The 20673-nt window shown below is 41.2% G+C and overlaps 1 protein-coding gene across 20 annotated transcripts in view; it reads left to right on the top strand.

The window, feature by feature from the left end:
* SORBS1 (sorbin and SH3 domain containing 1) overlaps window positions 1-20673 on the top strand; it is a 209469-nt gene that overhangs the window by 169067 nt on the left and 19729 nt on the right. For 14 of the 20 annotated variants that reach the window (XM_063405809.1, XM_063405808.1, XM_063405806.1 and 11 more), the window contains 9 exons: window positions 1795-1842; window positions 1957-2080; window positions 4053-4167; window positions 7380-7463; window positions 10194-10259; window positions 10828-10929; window positions 12276-12325; window positions 15159-15334; window positions 19162-19247. In XM_063405809.1, coding sequence (XP_063261879.1) covers window positions 1795-1842; window positions 1957-2080; window positions 4053-4167; window positions 7380-7463; window positions 10194-10259; window positions 10828-10929; window positions 12276-12325; window positions 15159-15334; window positions 19162-19247 — 851 coding nt within the window. Of the gene's footprint in view, window positions 1-1794; window positions 1843-1956; window positions 2081-4052; window positions 4168-7379; window positions 7464-10193; window positions 10260-10827; window positions 10930-12275; window positions 12326-15158; window positions 15335-16919; window positions 18438-19161; window positions 19248-20673 lie in introns of all 20 variants that reach the window. The other 6 variants (XM_063405822.1, XM_063405805.1, XM_063405812.1 and 3 more) reach the window with 6 other exon arrangements.

Raw genomic sequence — 20673 nt, 5'->3', positions numbered from 1 at the left:
CAGTATTTCATGTGTAAAAAGGAAAGAAATGTAGAAAGAAATCTTCTTTGTAAGATATTCAGAGGCAAAACATACCTATTCTCATTATTGTAGATACTAGAATATAAGAAATTGAAAAATAGCCATTATCTGTGAATTTTTTATTGTATGATTTTCTTGTTTGAATTATGAGCTATAATGAATATTGGTATTTCCCTTCAAGTAAGTAAATAAAATTATCTTTTATTGATTTCCAGCACTAAATAAGATTATTAGAGTAAATAGCTGTGAAGGTAGTTTTAGACATTTGTTCATCTGTATTTCTAGGGACTTCAGAGAGTTTTGTGATTTAGCAAGTATTTTTCTATCTGAGTAAACCAAACTTGTATTTAAGAATACAAGTTCAAGTTTGCAATACAATCCAAGTCATTTTTGTCCACAGTTCAGTGTGATATAAATATTTGGTTTTTGTCATTAAGGTTTAAAACATGGGAATTGGCCTTCTTAACCTCAATGTTATGATAAACATATCAAGACTCAATAACCATATTTTTGCAACTTTAACCTTCTAATTCATTCACCAAGAGAGCTAGAGCAGATAGGCTAGAATTTTAGACTACCCTGAGCCTTCCTAAAAGGCTTGATGAAGGCTTGAGTACAACTTCAGATCAGCTGTGTTAGCTATATTGGCTTTTTCCAGCAGATGAATTTGGTTGTAGCATCTGATCAATGTCCTCCTTGAGAGAAAATTTAGAAATTGTTTCAAGCTGTTGATTGTCATCACCAAATTCACATAACAGTTTTTAATTTTTTTAATCTAGTTTATTATAGCTTCATCTTCTTTTGTTTTTATGTCTTTTTCTCTGTCACATTTAGTGGTTTCTTTGCAGAGGTATTAGTAATACTTTTGCTCACAATTCTCTTTGCAGTCACAGAATATTCTGTGTTGGAAGGGACCCACAAGGATCATCAAACTCCAGCTCCTGACCCTACACAGGGCACCCCTAAGAGTCCCACCGTGTGCCTGAAAGCATTGTCCAAACACTGCTTGAGCTCTGTCAGGCTGGTGCTGTCACCACTGCCCTGGGGAGCTGTTCCAGTGCCCATCCACCCTCTGGTGAAGAAGTTTTTTCTAATAATCCAACCTAAACCTCCCTGACAACTCCAGGCCATTCCCTTGGGTCCTGTCACTGCCACCACAGAGCAGAGATCAGTGCCTGCTCCTCCTCCTCCCCTCATGAGGAAGCTGTACCTGCAGTGAGGTCTCCTCTTGTCCAGGCTGAACAGCCCCAGTGGCCTCAGCTGCTCCTCACATGGCTTCACCTCAAGGCCCTTCACTGGCTTTGTAGCCCTCCTTTGGATGCTCTCCAATAGCTAAATACCAGAATAATGTGTGGTTGTCAGCAGGACTCCTCAGCTGTATTATTGTGTCTAGCACCTAATGAGTTATTTTAATCATATACTGTGGCTTTTGGATTCTCTATTTGTCTCTCAGCTTTTGATAAAGTGGATCTATAACTCTTACTGTAGGGGAGTTTTATGATAAAAAGGGATTATTTTCTAAAGTACTTTGAGAGCCTGGAGAAAGGTATTAGCGTAAGTAGTATATTAATATTTATATCTAATCTAGGAATTATTTTCAAATGCAATTTAAACCTCATTGGAGTTTTATTTTTTAGGATCCTCTCCCTGTGGTAAGTATTAGGCATATCACTCAAATTATGGTGAATGAATTAGTAGAAGAAATTAAAGGGTCTCTAGTGCTTCTTCTTTGGGGCTTTTTCAACTCACTTGCAAAATGCTTTTGTCTTTCAGATGAAGATTCTGATTCATCCTCTCCTCGTTATTCCTATTCTGAGGACAGTAAGTAATTCACATTTCTTGTTTAATCTGTCCAACAGAAAGGGCATGTAAAGCATGTATTTATTTGCCTCCTATCCAGTTCACCAATATGCCTGTATGTGATTTATCCTACAGGCAGAACCCAAGTTCCCCGCTCCAAGAGTGAGATGGACAATATTGATTCAGAGAAGGTTGTGAAGAGGTCTGCCACTTTGCCACTGCCAAACCGTTCTTCATCACTGAAATCAAGCCCAGAAAGGTGACCTGAACTAAGCTGTATATAGATTAGTTCTGGAAGAATGTCAGAGAGCTGTCAATGGAAAGGGGCTAAAAGTGGAAGCCTTCAGTCCACAACTCCAGTTGAACTTTTTTGAAAGTTGGATATGTAGTTTTTACTCTGAGTCTTTTACTAGGTGGCAGTGGACTCCTTCATTGCCACAGCTCAGTCCCCCTTCTGTCTGTCTTTTTTATCAGGCATCACACAGTCTGTTGCACAGTCTCCTGCCTGGGTGAAGAGTTGGGTGTCATGCTTACACAGTGCCTACCACATAGGCACAGTGGAAGCTCTTGGCTCAGTGTGACACTGTAAAGGCTCCTCAGAAAACAAGCAAGTAGTGATAATTGTGGGGAAGCAAAATTTGCATTTATGTTGAATCTTGGTAAAAACTTAGCTACATTTTCCATCTCTGAGGAGTCCTACCCATATGAACTTCCTTGCAAGTAGATTCTAGTCAGCAGTGTCATTTCTGATCTTTAGGATGACTTCCCTCATCTTTTTTTTCTTTATTGCCCTGTGTTTTAAACCTCTTTGTAACAGTAAGGAATTCATTTACCAAATGAAGGGAAAGCAGAATGAGCAAAGAATATTTTATGTCCTGCTGAATTTTCCCAGCTCTTGAGCTGTTCCTCCTTTACCACCTTCCACATGCTCTTAGTTTTTCACTTGCAGCCTCAAATGACCAAAGCAGTAATTTGATGTCACTGCTTTAGTGAGCATCTCAGGTCACTGGACCAAGAGGCAGTTTACTGATTCCTTATGCAGGAATTGAAGGCATAGTGTATTTGCCCTCTGAAAAATTCTTGCAAGTGAAAGGATTACCATAATTAATGCTTCCTATTATCTAGTGGCAAATCAATGCCTCACCAGAATTTTCTCTGTGGTTGGAGTCTTAAGCAATCAAGTTAGTCTGGACAGGAAAGATCATCGTTGTTGAAATTTGTACACTGTATGCCAATAATTTTGGCTGTCATCTTGCCTTAGTTTAGAAATAAAAAAAAAATTAAAATTGTTGTCTCTGTCTCTCTTCAGCCAGTGGAGAGAGTTCATGCAGCTCTCAGTGGTTTCTTTCTGTCCTAACCAGATCAGAAAGATAAGGGAGAGGAAACCTGGAGCAGCAGTTTTGGATAGATGCCTCACTTTTGTTTGGTGAATTCATGGGCGAGATGAATCCACATACACATTGCTTATCAAAAGACAACATGCCAAGAGCAAAATCAGGATTAGTTTATCATCTTAAAAGGGCTGCTTTCTCAGCTTTTTGGAGACCGTTTGTTATTCTGCATTAGGTGTTTGATTATATCAATTTTGAGGCCAGCACAACCTTGTAGGATATGGATGGACCCTGAATGCTTTGTGACTCTTGTTTCAACTGTGTCAGTATAGGCACTGAACAAAATTATAGTGGTTTGGATAGTCAGTGGACTGACTGTTCTTGGCCATATTAAAATAGAGTAGCCTGAGAGAATTCATTCATGTCTCTAGATAAAAGCGTATCTTGGAATCCAGAGTGCCCTCAGAATCCAGAGCAGTGGTAGTCAGGTAATCAGTGATGTGGCTAAAAGGCAGAAGTTTAGCAAAAAGAATTTATTTTGAGTTCTGCTCAAAGTTTGGACATGTTTATATTTGTGAGCTTAGTTGAAGCCTATCATTAAGCTGTTTCCAATGGAGAAAGACTTAGAAGTCTGAAAGTTTACTGGAAGTACCTAGAATAACCCCCCTCTGCTGCAATTGTTTCATCAGCTGAGCTGTATCCAACTCTGCCTGCTATAGATGAACAAATACATGTCTGGAGCCCTAGCTGAACTGTTCCTCCTGTTGCAGGCTCCTTTCCAAGGTTAAAAAAAGTACCCTGATTAAACCATAATTAATGGGGTAAAGCATCTGTCAAAACTGAGTGTTTGTCTCCACAGAAGCCACAGTATTTTGGGTTAATTGATCTTTCTTTCCTTAGGACTGACTGGGAGCCTCCAGACAAGAAGGTGGACACCAGGAAATACCGTGCAGAGCCCAGGAGCATTTATGACTATCAGCCAGGGAAGTCCTCTGTTCTGAACAACGAAAAGATGGTAATGTTTGATTTATCTCAGTTTGTGGCTTTATCCTGCAATTATGAAATCCTCTCTAAATGCTTGTGTGGTTCTATTTGGATGGGATTCCTTATGCTTACATTGAAGTGCTCGTGTGATATTTTTGAAAACTGTTCTGCATAACTTCCTAACATTTTTGTTCTCTCTAAAGCAAGATCCAGGGGGATTGAGAGGCTTCTTTCCTTTTGGACGTGTTGTTTTCCGTGTTAAGTATGGATCACTAACCCTGGTTTTTAATCCATGTTTGACACTGTGACCTGTTCAGCAGCTGTTTTGCCAGCTGTACTTTTTCTAGGGCACAGCATTAGCTGATGCAGGAGGGTTGAAGGCATTATGCAACAGAGAGGGCAGGTTCAGTTTCTATGTTCCTCTGCTTTAAATACTGAAGTAGTTTTTGGAGTGCCTTTAGTGTGCCTCAGTGGATGCCTCTGAAGTGCATTAGGATATGGCCATCTTCCCTGGGCTGCTTTTTTCCTCAGCTGGATCTCACCACTTCTGTGGCAGAGGTGGCAGGGGTAATTGTGAGCTCTCCAGCTATGGTGGAATGTAACCTGGCATATTTAGTGGGCTGTTACCAATTTCAGTCTGAATTAGCATGCAGTGCTGTGAATTGTGACAGCTAGGGACATACAGAAGTCTCTTTCTTCAGCCTTAACTGAGAATACTTGACAAGGGACAGGCAGAGAGGTGATGCTAAACCTCATCAGCCACTCCAGTATAAATCACCACAGATCACTTAGGGTGTCCTTCCATGGTGCAAGTGTGACACTGTAACTGCTAGAAAATAGTGAGTGATGATAATAGTGTGTAAAGATAGTGCATAAAGATATAATTGTTCTATAAAGAAATTAATTTGAAGGATTCAATTAGAAGTGCTAATTGCATGTGAGTTTCCAAATGTAAACTGGACTTCATACCTTAACAGCTCAGACACTGATCCATGCATGGAATAGATAAAGGAATGCTCCTGAAAAACCTGCCAAGGATTTTACACAAGAGTGAATAGCAATTTAAATCTATAGAAATGTAAGAATCAAGTCTGATGTGGGACCTGATGCTTCTCCTTAGTATTTTGGTGGGTTTTCTTTTTTCCTTCCAAGTGCAATCAAGGTCCATCACTTTTTGAAGATCCTGCAACCAGCTTCTTTTCACACGCGTGTCCCTTCATTGACTTCAGCAAAGTTGCCCCTGATGGGAGCGTGACCCTAGTGCCTCTTGCACTGGGCGGTGGATGACTCCCTCTTGATACTCCTGGGTGTTGGCTCAGCCCATTAGAGGAGTGCCAGTGAGCAGTGGTTTGAACATGGTATGACATCTCCCTTCCTGCAGTCCATCCTGGAGCCAGATTTCTGCTGACTTAAACATCAGTTTTGTCTCACGGTAAACAGACAAGATCAAAACTTGTGGCGAAAGGCCAGCTTCATCTGTGTACTTAAGCGTTTGCAAAAGGTCTGTCATCACCAGTGGCACTGTTTACATGTTCAGACTTCATCAGGTACTGAAGTGAGCTGTGGAACCAGAGTCAAAAAGCCACAAGCAGAACAATCATCAGCATAATTGAAAAAAATTGTATGTATGTAGCTCATCAGGAAAGTGATCTCTCATCATGAGCTCATACAGAGCTCAATATGAAAGAGATCGCTGTGTTACTTCCAGTGTTATTTTATGAGCTTTGATTTGAAGCCATAGACCAGCGAAGAAAGAAGGCCTTGAAATAGTAGCTTCACAGTTTCCATCAGTCTCATTAAATGTAACAGCACTATAGTGGTTAGTGACTGCATCTTTCAGGGAGGTGCAAGGGATTTGTGAATATCTCCTGGTAATCACACCCCCAGCTGTGACTATCAGAATCCCAATCCAAAACCATTTCAGAGCAATGAAGAGCCTGCTGTTGACATCAGTGGGCTTTGTTCTAATGTCAATGCAGTTGTATAAGATGAGTGCTTTTAGTTGGAGTGCAGTAAATAAAAAATAGAGGTATTGATTCCTTTATGCCTTTAAGAAATTAGCCAAATCATTTTCCAGGCCATCAGGCATTAAATATGATGTAACTATTTATCTTGCAGTGCCTCTTACTCCGCATCAGTCGGGAGCTCTTTTCCTAGAGCTTTTTTTTTGTGATGCTAATGGCTATGGCAGAATCTGGGACATCCAAGTCCAGCACTGTTGACAACAGTGACCTCAGTAACCCCATCACAAAATGATTTCCAGGAGGACAGTGTGTGTCTGTATGGCTCCTTCTTCCTTGTGATGGAGCACTTGAGATCATACTGACAACAGCAGACATAATTTGCTTATGTTTTTAATGCACTGAGATCCACTCTGTCTTAGACTAGGTATACTGAAATGCAAGAATTAGCTACATATCTTTTGGGGAGTGGGACCTCAGAAACTTTAGCAATGGACTTTTATTCTCTTATCTCACCAGCAGTATTTTCAAACAGATACAAGGATTTCATTTTTTTTGTTTCACTAAGACAGATGGTATGAATGAAAGGGAGTTTCCTTCCAGCTGTACTGTTTTCTGTCCTGTCTGATTTTCCTTCATTGTAGTTTTGTCTGATAATCTAACATTTATTTGTGAAGAAACATGTAATATTGTCACTCTACCCATCCTTTCAGAGATCTTTCAGGATGCGCTCTCTCTGACATGTGTCTCGTATGGTTTAGAAAACCACCTTCCACTCTGTTTGCAGTGTATGAACAGGGTTTCTCACATGTTCATGTGCTGTTAAAGATGCAGTATTTGATTCAGGTCTTACTGAGCCTCTCTTTTTTCAACCAAATAAAGATTAAAAAAAAATAATAAAGTACATGCAACTCTGGACTTGATAAAAGTGTCTGACAGTAGAACTGAGGGACTCTTGACTCTCAGCTCTTCCACTGAGTCTCCCTGTGACTTTGGGCAAGCTGCATACTTGCTCTCTCTGTGTGGGTCTCCTGACCTGTAAAATGCAATTCGTTCATATTCACGTTGCTCACAATGATGCTATTGGGCTTAACTGATGTTTGCAAAGCAGTTCATGGCTTTTATGACAAACGTGCTATGGAAATTCCAAATTATAAGGCTAAATATCTACACTTTAGAATGGACCCCATGGGATCTGCATCTCTAACAGTCCCTTTCTGTGTATTCTTTGCATAATGTTATCCTTCTCTTTCTTCCATTCCCCTATCACCAACTCCTTTAGACTCGGGATATAAGCCCAGAAGAGATAGATTTAAAGAATGAGCCTTGGTATAAATTCTTTTCGGAATTGGAGTTTGGGAAACCGGTAAGTTTGATAGTTGCAATGACCAATTAAGTCAACCTGCCTTTTTTTAATTTTTTTTTTTTTTATGATTGTCACATCTCTTTCCTAGGCCCTAAATCTGAAACAGCTGCCTTACACATTTAAAGATGTGATTATACATAATGTCATCCTGGTACTAACATAAAGCAGCTGTTCTGTGGCCACTTTTAGTGTTTTGAAGCCATTTACAAACATTCCCCACCTTCCAGCACTATGTATCAACAAGGTAATGTTTTTCCACACACCATAGTTCAAACTGCATTCTTGTTGTTAGTGTTAGAAATAATACCCTGCCTTCATTCTTGAAAGTCCTTATTCAAAGCCCTTATTCTCCTTCTGCCTAACAAGATCTAGGATGGCTGATAGGTGGCTTTAAGTCAAGGAGAATTACTTATTCCTGTCCCTGGCCTGTAAACTGTAGGTCAGCAATTTCCAGCTCTCCATAAACAGATCAGGACCTTGATTCCTGCTTATTTCCTTATACGTGTAGCTGCCCATTGCATAAAATGGGAGCATTAGCCTGTGTTGAATAGCCCTTGCCCTTCCCTGAAACAAAAGGAGTCTGAGAAGTGTTCTTTCCCTTCAAATGGAGCTGTGTTGCTATGTGTGGAGAGAAAAAAAAGAGCCTTGATTTCCCCTCTGGAAAAAGATTAACTAAAGCTTAATTATTCAATAGGACAAAGAACATTTTAATGGAGGGAACACATCAGTGGTCATGGCTACTGGAAAAAAAAAGTGACTTTAAAGCATTTTATGGCCTGGTTCTTACTGATTAAACACTACTAATTTAGTTATTAAATACTGTTTAATAAGCTACTCTCACTGTACCAGAGGGTCAGTATCAGCCTCTCACATGTAGTCAAACATTTCTGCTTTCCCCTTGAGGTCAGTAGTCAAATGCCTATGCACGCAGTTTTTGACTGCTACTGAGATTCCATGTATGTACAACAAAACAGAAGTATGTTTTAAGGTTCAGTGATGTCTTCAGAGGCACATGGACATTAGAGAGCAGAGTTCCTTTAAATCTAGTTTTTGTTCTGACAGGAGTGACAAAGTTCCTCTGCACAGAATATAGCTACCTGGAGTTGTGTGCTTAGTCTGATCATATCATAAAAATAGTGTAATTTTTACTGAAAAGCAAGAGTGTACAGTGGTTGAGTAGTCCAGTCTTTCATGGAAACTATGTTTTATAGCTATAGACCTTCCATCCTAAGCTAAAGAAGTTTTCAGCAGCGTTTGAGATGACACCTCCTAATGTTTAGGCAGTAAAAATCAGATAAATCTCACCTCACTGAGGTTTTAAAGTGTTGTCAATATAAGGATTTAAGTCTTCACAGCTTGTTATGGTTTAAGGTTTCCACAGTGAGAAGAAACTTGTTAGATAAACGGGTTAATTAATTACTTACTAATTAATTAAGTTATTAATTACTGCCATGTAATTAATAGCCATCTGCTGTTGCAGTGAGTGAAGGTTTGTCATCTCTGTGGTCCTTTGAGTTAGTGTGAGTTAATGGGAAATGTGTCAAAGAAAGAGGATTATGCCCTTGGTCCTTTCTACAGGTGGGGGTATACCTGTACTTTAGAGGTGTGAATTTGTGCTTTCAGTCATGCAGTCTTGGCCTTATTCCAGAAGAGGGTATCTCAGGGCAGTCTGTCTCCTGTTCAGCAGACCATCTGTTCTGGTGACAAGTTCCCCACCTTTTTCAGGGCACTTTGGTTAAGTGCTGCTCTCTTATAAGGCTTGCCTTGAACTTGCTTCACTTCCAAAGTCATACAGCCATGCTCCCCAAGAGCCATGCCAGTTCCTCAGTGTGGAACTCCATAGATAGTGCTTCAGTGTCAGGCACTTGAATTCAGGATGCCATCTCAGACTTTGATAGCTGGCAAAGCCTTCTCTGAGCTTCATTGCCACAGCCCAAAGAACATGCTTTTTGTAGCTTTGCTCACTCCAATCATGGGAGTCCAGTCCAGTCTTTTACTCTGAATAATTCTGCCTGGTATGTATATGTGCAGCCAAGCAGGAAAAAATTAATTTTGAAATTGGCACTTTAAGCTGTAGGATGAATTTTAAATAACTAGTTCCCAAACTTGTGTCCCACTCTGTCCACTAAAAATCCCCACAAATGAACCCTCAAACCAGTGAAATAAAAAATAACTCTGCATTCTCATTGCCCCACAATGCCACCACGGGAAAATCAGCCATTTGTTCACATGGTATGTATTCATACGCTGATGGAAGTGAGAAAGATTTTCCCTTTTCTTTATCGAAGGCCCTTGTTTTCCCTTTCCTTTTGAAAAGAAGAATGAGCAAAACAAATGCTTTTATGACTGTGTGGTTTTTCCCCCACTTCATTTTGTTTTTTGTTAAGAATGCTTTAACCAACAGCTGTGGGCACCCTTTACAGAATCCAAAATCCCTTCGAGCACCTTGCAAAAAAAATTTCTGAAAACCTTACTGAAAAAAGCCCCTTCCACACTGCATGTATTTTACCTTTTGCCCCCCATGATTTCTTAATATTTATGCTATAGCAAATTTATCCCTCTTTCTCTCACTCTTTCTCTGTTGTGGTTTGTTGTTATTTTATGATTTCTTTTCAGTGTTGATGCAAATTCCCTATTGTATTTCCCCTCTGTTCTAATCCAATTTCCATATTCTCTGTGATGTCTTTCCTTATCTTCATTTCCTCATTTCCTTCCTCTGCTTTCCATCAGCCTCCAAAAAAGATTTGGGATTATACTCCTGGAGATTGCTCTATCCTTACTAGAGAGGATAGAAAGGTAATTGTGTCTCACGTACGTTGCACTACAGCATCTAGCGCGTATATATGTGTGTATGTGGTTTTCTTTTTTTTTTTCCTTGTAGCATTGCTTGGGTTTTGTGTGCTTGTGAGTGATTTTTTTTTTAATTGGGCTTGAGCTCATTAGCCTAACAATTAAGTAGCTAGTAAATTGATTTAATAAACAATTCTTAAATCATAATCAGGCATAATTTAGAGTGGTTGTTTTGCTATCTTGACTCGCAATGATAATTACTCTAACAGCATATTGCATATTATTACAGTATCTTTTTTTTTTCTTTACAGGTGGGTTTTATAACTTTATGGTTTGTAGCAATAGATTCTAGCAGGCCTGTGCATCTCTTGATTTTAATGTTAATTGCCTAAAACTATTTCCTCTATAATGATTGAAACATGATTAATTGCTAGTGATTTTCTGTGTATTGTCCATACCACCTTCCTCTTTTTCAATTAAAAGGCTCTCTTTTTTATTTTCAAAATTAACATTCCTTTGATTTCCCCTAACCCTAAGCATTGTTTTCCCATTCTTCTTCTCCTTCTTTAACCAGAGTGATCTAGAAAAAGACCTCTACCTCTACCAGACTGAGTTAGAGGCAGATTTAGAAAAAATGGAGAAGCTTTATAAAGCACCACATAAAAAGCCACAGAAGGTATTTCCTATTCTTTTCATGCTGCCAATCCCCGTTTCCAAACTCTCTGCTCTAATCTATTCACTGCTGGATGATTATTAAATGAGGTTGGGATAAATAATGGTTCTGAGCGTTCTGACTGCATGGCTTGCTGTGTCGCTGTCAGAAATAATTGAATGTGATGCTGAGAATCCGGCTTGAAATCCATTTCAGATACAGTGATTTCCTCTCCCGCCCCACCACCATGTCCGCATTCAGCTTCCCCCACCCCCATCCCAGTCCCCATTTCAGGTTTAGAGTTCAGTGTCTGCAAAAAAACCCTCTCTATTTTTCACATGAATAGGCAGCAGCAGCAATCAGCTTAAAATTCTTGGTTGGCGTGTCACGTCATCATCTCGTGCCTTTCAAGCGTGTTGCCATCTACTCTCCCTTCATACAAGCCCCGCTCTCTGCTTGGAGCTCACGCCTACCCAAGATTTTGGATATTCCTGAGAGATTTTACACAATTTTCCTTATGCTGCACCTTGCCATGGCCTTCTAGGGCAGGCCAGCTGCTGCTGCTTCGAGGGTCTGCAGGACTCGAACCATGAAATGATAGATTAATTGGTAAAACGCCATTTTTTCTTTTTTTTTTTTTCTGTTGCTGATTTTTTTTGAAGCTGCGGCATTTCACCAGGACTTGGAAAAGCTGCTTTTTCAAACCCAAGATTTGCTTTTTCTTCCTAGATAGAAATCCTCACACAGATGAGGGGACACCAAATAGAGAATTGCTTCTAAAATTGCCTTCAATTTTTAAATAACATGTCTAAGAAGCGTTAGATGGATTTAAAGCAAGCGGCTAAGAACTGGCTTTTGCTATTGAACCTGTGCAGCTGGCATTGCTTCTCTTAAGTAAGGAAACTAAACTGAAATGTCGCTTTTCTTTTTAGAGCTTTGATATTTTTTGAACGCTGAGGAATGTATTGTGCTGCAGAAATGTAATACACCTTTAAAGCAAAGGCGGGCAGTGACCGGTTGGGGGAAAGCTTGGGGAAATAATTATGAGCATGTGTCTCCTGGTCATGGCCCAGCTGGTTATCTCTTCTTGCTTTTGGCTTTATTCACGATGACTCATTTGCAGACAAAAGAGTAGGCACTGCGAAAAGGCATCGGCTGTGCTAAAAACCTGTCACTGCCCTGAAGGAACTCACGAAAATTGTTGCTTTTCTGCAAAGACATTGACAGCTTAAATTGCATTTAGATTTAAACCTCAATGTCTCCTAAAGGCTAATATTGAAGCAATAGATGGAAAATTACTTAAGCAAGCCTTTTTCATTCTCCTCATATTTAAGTGCATATCAGTGACTCCTTTGTTTGGACTTTTGCAGAATACAGCAGGTGTTACTCCTCTGGAAACTTCCGCAGACCATTCTTCCTAGTAAGTTTTTCAATTGCTTGTTGATGTCTCTTTTACAGTCTGAGGTCATGTAGGACAGGGTGTTGGGCAGTGGAAATGCCTTGGCTTTTTGGGGGATGGATATGAACAAATGCGTGTACTGTAAGAAATATATGAGTGCTTTAGTTGAGTCCTGGTACATTGTCTGCTTTTTGATCCAGAATGAGTGATTTGAAGTGATTACATGAGTGACTGCATTGCCTAAATAAGATTTGCTTATTGTGCTAGGCAGTGGCTTTAAGAAAAGCAACAGACCTTTAACTTCATCCGAATTTTGCAAATTGACTGTATCTTCATGCAAGTAACATTACTGTGTGGAATACACAAAAATTGTTTGTTACACATGTGTGATAGATTGGCTGCTGCTAGATATTCTGTTACATGCACCAAATCAGATGGATGTATTTGATGAAAGGCAGTCATTTTCCAGCCTACAGGAAGGGAACAATGGTAGGAGTAACATTATTTCTCAGAGATGTTTTGTGCACTGCTTTTTCAGTGGAATATGTAATGAGCAGTATATTCTGTGTAAATGAGTTGTACATAGAGTTGGTTTGTTTTAGAAGAGGAACACACACATGCAAAATCCAGAGCAAGATGCTGAGCTGTGTTACTTGAGTCATCCTGAGTTATTTGAGCCGTGGAGCCAGCCCCTACTGTGAGTCTGCTGCTCCTTGTAATTGTACTGAATACTCAATGTCCATAGGCACAGTGATCCCCTCTATGAGGATGGTTTGTTAAAAAAGGCAGGTTCTCCTCCAGATGTCCATTAATACCATGTGTATTCACTGGCCCTCTGGGGGCCTTAGAGGTCTCCTGTACTTCTTCCAACAGTTTCCTTCTGTCTGTGTTCATTCTCCTGGGAAACCCACACAACTGCTGCAACTGTTTTGTTTTGGTAGGAAGAGAGCAATAAAATAAATGGAAATCTCAGAGATTAGCATAAATATAATTGCATTTGCAAACAACTGGCAAGGTTTCTGCTCATGGCAGCAATATCTGTGCCACAAAAATCATTCAGGAGTGCCAGTGGAGAGGGAAGCAAGCTGAGTATGCTGGGAGCAGGACACAAGAGTGAGGCCTAGTGGAGTTACACATTTTTCCCTGCCCTGACGTTAGAGAGCAGAGAGGAAAGATAGGTAGAGTTTATTGGTTTGGGTTTTTTTGCAGTTTTGCTCTCCCTTCATTCACCTAATATGCAGACTGCTTTGCCTCTAATACAGTACTACTTGCTGGCCTGAATAAGGGAGCAGGTAGTAAAGAGGCCAAAGGCCTTCTCTATCTCCCCCAGGTTTAATCCCAAAGAGGGATTGTTTTAACCCTTTGTTTTTTAACAACTAGGCTAACAACTAACCTCAGGGTGGTCATTATTCCCTGCAGCAACTGCCTGGGTTTCCTCAGATACCTGACAAAGAGATGCACTCCTTATCAAAGAGATAACCCTGATAAACAGGAGCTTTGTAACGATGGGTCTCTTTGGGCATTGATTAGCTTGAAAAACTGACAGTATTCCCTTTCTCTTTCGTGGTGCTTTTCATGAGCTTTTCCTCTAGAAAATAATTTGTGGGACAGCATATGACCTGGTTTTCCTTGTCCAGAAACTAAAGTCATCTTTGTGATCCAGACATTGTGTAATTCCACCTCCATAGCCAGTCCTCTGATGAGTTTAAAGCTTTCTCTTTACCCCAGAAGTGCAGCATCTATCCAAAATAAACAGATACATGCACAAATGTATCCACCACAGCTATAACCACAAACATTGCCAAATTATCATAAATTTGAATCACTCTTGGACATCAGGATGTCAAATATTTCTATTAATCGGATTTTTTTTTTTCAAATTTTCCAGCAATTATATTTTGGCCCCAGAATAGCTTTGTGTGAGACTCCATCTTATTCTGAAGAGGCTGGTTGAGCACGAGAACTGGTATCAGATTAGCTTAGCTTTTAGGAAAATAATCTGCCTGATTGCTTAGTAAGTTTTTTGCATCTGGAAAAGTCATTAATACCATGGCGTTGTCAGTTATTCTTTTAGAGAGAAAACAGGGATATCTAGAAATCAGATGTGTGAGCATACTCATACTTAGGTTCATGACTAGAAAAGGGATTTGCAATAAATTTACAGTCTTTAAAAACCTAAGAAATTAAAATTGTACTAGTTTTCACAGCATTCTGTTTATATATATGCATGGTAGACCTAGAGTCCGGGATTTTTTATTCCCTGTAGTAGAAGCCTGTGGCAAAACTGAACAGAATTGTGTGCATCTGGGAATTTCTCTGGCAATTAAAACGGTGTAGAATCTACAGCCCTCTTCTCTGCACAGTCCCTCACTGATGGGCTTCAGAAACTGCTCAGGGAATCTTGAGCTGTAGTGTTGACTGGGAGGCTGAAGTGGGTGAGATGACCTCCTGAGCAGCTGTGCTTTGTAAGCATGGGACAGACATGGCTAGTGTTTAAGGAGAGAGAAGTGGAAGCTGGAAGGTTTTGTGTACCTCTCGCCAAAAGTGAATTTCATTGTGTCTGCAAAGAGATCATGCATCAGCTCTGTGACTGTTGTCTCATCTGTAAAATAGAGGAGGGCTTTCCTGTTTCCTGGGGGACTGAGAGTGGAGAGTTGCCTCAAGGGGAGGATGCTTTGGTAGTGCTGAAGGCAGAACACTATGGCAATGTATTCATAACCTCTTCATCAGCACCAGTCCTTCATACAGAGTCTATTCTGCATTCACAAGTGTGGTGTTCTCTTACTTTACATGAAGCGTTCAGCAAACAGGTGTGACCTCCTGCTGTCCTTCTCCTTTTTTGTGTGTATTCCAGCTCCACTTATTCACCCAACTACCATGCAGTGAAGAGGGAGTCAGAGCTAGCTCTGGGGGACCCTGCTGCCTTGGAGAATGAAAGGCAGATTTACAAGAGTGTGCTGGAAGGTGGAGATATCCCATTCCAGGGGCTGAGTGGTCTCAAGCGACCTTCAAGCTCTGCTTCCACAAAAGGTGGGTGGTTAGAACACTAACCTATTCTCCATTCTGCAGTGTCAAAAGCCAGGTGATACAGGCAAACTGTTGCAAAGTTTAGAGTTCTATTCAAGCCAGTTGAGATTTATGCTGTCCTTCTTTGCCATTCCCAGTGTTCCCTCATTTTTTCTCTCAGACCACAATGGCCAATATTTTTAATGATGCCTTTAACTGATCCAGGTTCCTCTTCTCAAGAGAGACCAGCTCCCTCCGTTCAACACCTCAGCCACAGCCCACACCCTCATGTTCTCTCTCAAGGCTGCTTAGGCTGGCCTTGCTATCCATCTGCTCCCACTGCCTTGCCATTCTAGAGCCCTTCCCTGCCTTTTCTGTTCTTCCCACAGCAGTATCTCAGCAGGCCACACCAGTCTGCTGGCCTGGCTACCCTGGTGTAGCTGGTGCCCTGTGCTCCACAGCCTCCTGCCTGCCAGGGGCGTGCAGAGAATGCACTGACACTGAACCTGCTGACACTGAACCAGCAATTGCTGGCTGAACCAGCTCTGCAGGCTCCAGCAGTGTGAGCCAGAAGAGACCAATCTCGTCCTCTTCCCTCCCCGTGTTGCAGACTCTCTAAAAGAGACAAGGAAGAGCATGACTTCCATCAGGGAATTGTACTGGGGAATGTATCTCTGAGCCAACTTCAACCTAAAAATGGCTTGAGATGGGGAGAGGACTGGAAAAGGAATGTGCTGGCTTTCAGAACTGCTCTCCCTAAAAATAGGACATCATACCAAAAAGGTCTCTCTGTCTCCATCTTCCAGCTGTTTTTCAGCATTTTGTCAGGCCTGTAAGGCAGGGAGTCAAACTGGATCTGAACAAAAAAATCTGTTCAAATAGTTCCCCAAACTGCAATTGAACCTGAATGGTTGACATTTGAATTTGAACTCAAATCGGAAACAGACCTAAAAACTGCAGTCTAAGCTGAAACCAGACTGAATCCTATTAAAAAAAATGTCCTGATATGACTCCTTGAATTTTAAAGCAACCAAGACCAACCACATTGTCTGAAGGACACGCAGCTTATTCCTAGTATGGGGAATCTCTCAGCAGGCATCTCTGGGGCGAGGTCAGCTGATGTGGTGTGCTTGTGCTAGCACAGTCAGCCTCTGATTGTTTTCTCCCTCCCAGGAATAAACTGTTTGGCAAGCACTGTGGTGAGACCATAGTAGGTGTGATTACAGGCTTGGTATTAAGCCATTTTTGCAATGTTAGTGTCTCTGCATTCCTACTGACACCCTGATCCTGCCCAGAGTTCAGCTGCCCTTTTCCATGGTGCCACAGCTTCCCTGAAAGCTCATGCTTAGCACTTTTTAGGAGGGTACCTTGAAAGTGCTCCAGATTTGCTTCTGGCCAAGCCTCTCATTTTAGAAATGATAGCAGCACTTCACCTACTCCTGTAAGCGTGGCTTGTTCTGCAGTTTCTTCCTGCTTTTCTTTATGTTTTGGAATTTTGTTTCTTTAAGGTGCATTTTATGAAATCCAAGCATGTTCTTTCTCCTTTCTCAATAGCTTTCTAGCACTTAAGCTAACAGGTTGTATTTATTTTATTCTGCATGCTTACCAGTGGATCGTAAAGGTGGGAATGCTCATATGACTGCACCCTCTTCAGTTAATAGCCGAACCTTTAATGCTAGTCATACTGGTATGTTAGGTCACGCATGTAAACATAAGAAGCCCTTATCAGCTGCCAAAGCCTGCATTACTGAAATCCTCCCTTCTAAATTCAAACCCAAACTAGCAGCTCCAGCTGTTCTTGTGCAGGACAAGACGGGTATCTTGCTGTCTCATGAGAAAGCTCAAAGCTGCGAAAACCTTCGTAGCTCCGCTGCCTTGTTTGATAATAAAAAGGCTTTCATGGTAGACATAGGGGAAAGCATAGAAAACATTATGATGAAGTCGAAGCAAGAGTATGCCATCAAATCTGGCAGTACCATGAGCCTGCAGGAGTATGGCACCAACTCTAGGAAAGGCTACCTGTTCGCCACCTCCAGAAAGTGCGGGATGGAGTTTACAACACTCTATAAAGACATGCACCAGATCAACCGGTCCAGGATCCATCTGGACACAGTCTCCTCCTGCAGCGTGAAGGATATTGCGTCTCAGTTTGAGAATGAAGCAAAGGACAGGATGGAGCACAGCCTTAGTCGAGAGGATTCAGAGCAGATCCCCAAAGACACCGTTTCCTCCCGTATCAGTGCCTTTGAGCAGCTGATCCAGAGATCCAGATCAATGCCCTCACTTGACTTTTCCATTGCGCAAAACAAACCCACCACTTCTCTTCAGTCTAAAACTTGTCTGAGTGCTGCATACTCTGCAGAGATTCTTCTGGATTTGTCAAAAGCACACCAAGAGGAGAAGGATGTTGCCAGCTTTGCAGATAAATCCTCCCGCTCCTGCAGCAATGTGGAGGACACGGCTTCGGATGTCAGCGATATCATCCCTATGGACACACTTTCAGCTTGCACTGATGAGATAGATCTTCTCTCAAATGCCTCTAATGACAGTGGTGGCAGCAGCAGCAACCTGAATGGGCCTCAGAAGCATAAAATCAACAGATGCAAAGGCGCATGCCCAGCTTCTTACACCAGGTTCACTACCATCCGAAGGCATGAACAGCAGGCCTCCAGGAACTCTGATTCCAAAGGGGATGTCTACGGGGACAGGCACATGCTCCCCAGGAATGTGTACTTAATGAGCCCACTCCCATTCCGATTGAAAAAGCCCTTCCAACACAAATCCTGCAGAACTCCGCCCCCAGACTGCCTGAGTAGCCTGGCAGTGCCCAGCCCTGAGAGCCCAGACGACCCCATACAGCTGCAGGGGAGTGTAGGAAACAAAAGTCACCACTCCCAGCACCAACCTTGCTCCAGAAGCGGGCCTCTTGCTCCCAGGCGCCTGTCCTCCTTTGACATTGTGGAGAGGCTTAGCTACTTCCCCACCATGGGATCTAGCCGGGATAGCTTCGTGGGCCGGGCTGACTCTCCTGACTCCTTAAACAATGGGAACCCTGTTTCATATGCCCTCTACCACAGCCTGGACACAAACAACAACCCGCAAAGTGAACTTGGGACGTACCTAGGAGGTGGTTTTCGTGTTCTTTACCTGGTGTCCCTTTATCTGTCTTCTTTCTTCCATTCTCCTCCTTTTCTTCCACAACCCTTGCATTTTTACGTCCCACCTTTACATCCCCTGACTCTCTTTATTTTTCCCCTGGTGTGTCTAACGTCCTTTTGCGTGTCTTGCTGAGCAGTTTTGTTCAGGGCTTGTTAACAGCTGCACTTCTGAGAAACGATTTCTGCTGCATTTCTAATCACATCAGGTTCAATTTACCTCTCAAGCAGCTCTGGGGATGCAAGAATCTCAGCATGAGATATTTCTAGTCCTGTATCATTTACACACATGAGAATTATAAACCAAGCCCAGATGATTTGCTTTAAGGAGTAGTTTCTCAAGGTCTAGTTGTGTGTGTGTGCGTGTGTGTATTAAACTTTTTTCAACAGTAAAATGCCAAATCACACTTTGATGGCAGTGAATCTTTTCTTCACAAAGTCCTTCTATGTCTTTACTCTTTCCTGTATCATTATTTTCTTCCTGTTCTTGGATCTTTGTTCACATGTACAGCCCAAAAGGGAAAAAAATGAAAACAGATAAATTATCAACATCTGATTGGCAATTTGGTCAATGGCAATTGAGAATCCTTACTTTATAAGGCAAACAAATTGTTTAAAAATACCTATTTTTTTCCTTTCTGGTTATGCTACATAAATCCATGTGTATTTTAACTTCCTTATGTTGTTTTGAAGTAGATTCAGAATCACCAAGGCATTTTGCACCAGTTGATTACATGGAAACTCCAGAAGAAATTCTCCGCAGGCGGCATGATGATAAAGAGGTAAAGCCTTCCTTTATGGCCTTAAAACAGTAGTATCAGCTCCACATACAAGAAATACAGCATCAGCCTTACAGAATTACAGCGTGTATGTCCATGGCTATGTGTCCTGGAAGTTAGAGTAACAAGCAGTGTTTGTATGTTTTACTTTCAATACTCTCTGCCACTGGTTCGCTGTATAATGTGTATAGTCAAGTACAGCTTGTTTCAAATAAACCTGATAGTTCTTATCAATTGCACAAAATTACATATTCGGACTTTAAGTAATATTAAAAAGCTAGAAATGTTTGTGAGAAGTGGTACAACACTCTAGTACTTGCAGAAAAAGATTGGAAATCTGTAATTCTTCTTCATGCAAGCTACCTGAGTCAGTATTAATCAAACTGGTGAAAACATTATTTTTCCTGTGGGGGTCCTGAAGTTTTCAACAGTGAATGTAAGATGTTTTAAGCTATCAGAAAGTGGCAAGTTTTCCCCCACTGCAAACTAGAATTCTTTATGGTATCTGAAGTTGTTGTCAGCACCATGTGGCAGTCCTTTTTGAAATGGCTGGGGACAAGCTGTAACAGTGATACAAGCTGAAATAATAGGAAAGCCACACAGACTTTTCAGCACTGAGTGTATTCAAGCTGAGTTAAAGAAGTTATAAAGTGCTTGCTTTCCTGGAAGATGCGATTAATTTCCTCTGCCTGCGGGGGGGAAAAGAGTTTTGCTTTTAGTGTTAACCTTCTGAGTTTGGATGATGTTTATATGTGATTTGAAATATAGTAAAACCTGCTCTTAATTCCTATGTGAAAAATGGTTTTTTACTATCTTCTCCTGTGAAAGTTAGTAATTCCCTCACTTCCAAAATCCAGCATGAAAACTCATGTAAGATCAAAAACCTGAATTCAGTAAGACCTTCTGGTTTCAAATGAGTTAGAACACAGCTGAACTCTTCAGCCTACAGTCAGCTGCAGAAGGTGGAAGAATCCTTCTTTGCAGATACACAAGAATGCATGTTTCCATTTAGTGTGCCAGAGACTTTAGAAATGCAAAACAATTCTTAGGTGTTTATTTAGTTTATTTTACAAAGTGTGTTAGCTGAGCCCAAAAGAAGTATGGGATAACCTGAATGTGATTAGGCACTCTCCCAAGCAAAGCTTAGGAGAATTTGGTGCCTCAGAACTCAATGGAGCTGATTCAGTTATCTTGGAAGTCAATGAGAGATACTTCCTTTTGATTAAGGGGGTTTGGGGGTTTGGATCAGGTCTCTGCATTATCAGCAATCTTCTTAGAAGCTCCTAAGACCTGCCCAAAACTTGGAAAACTCCTCATTGACTTCCATCAGCTTTGGATCAGATCCTCTGTATGAGCTAGATTTCAGTTATGATGTACCTTCTGTGAAAGGGTATTGTTTGGTTAGTAGAAACAATATTTGATACTGAAC

Source organism: Prinia subflava, chromosome 9, assembly GCF_021018805.1.
Source record: "Prinia subflava isolate CZ2003 ecotype Zambia chromosome 9, Cam_Psub_1.2, whole genome shotgun sequence".
NCBI lineage: Eukaryota > Metazoa > Chordata > Aves > Passeriformes > Cisticolidae > Prinia > Prinia subflava.
This window is presented reverse-complemented; position numbering and strand designations above follow the sequence as displayed.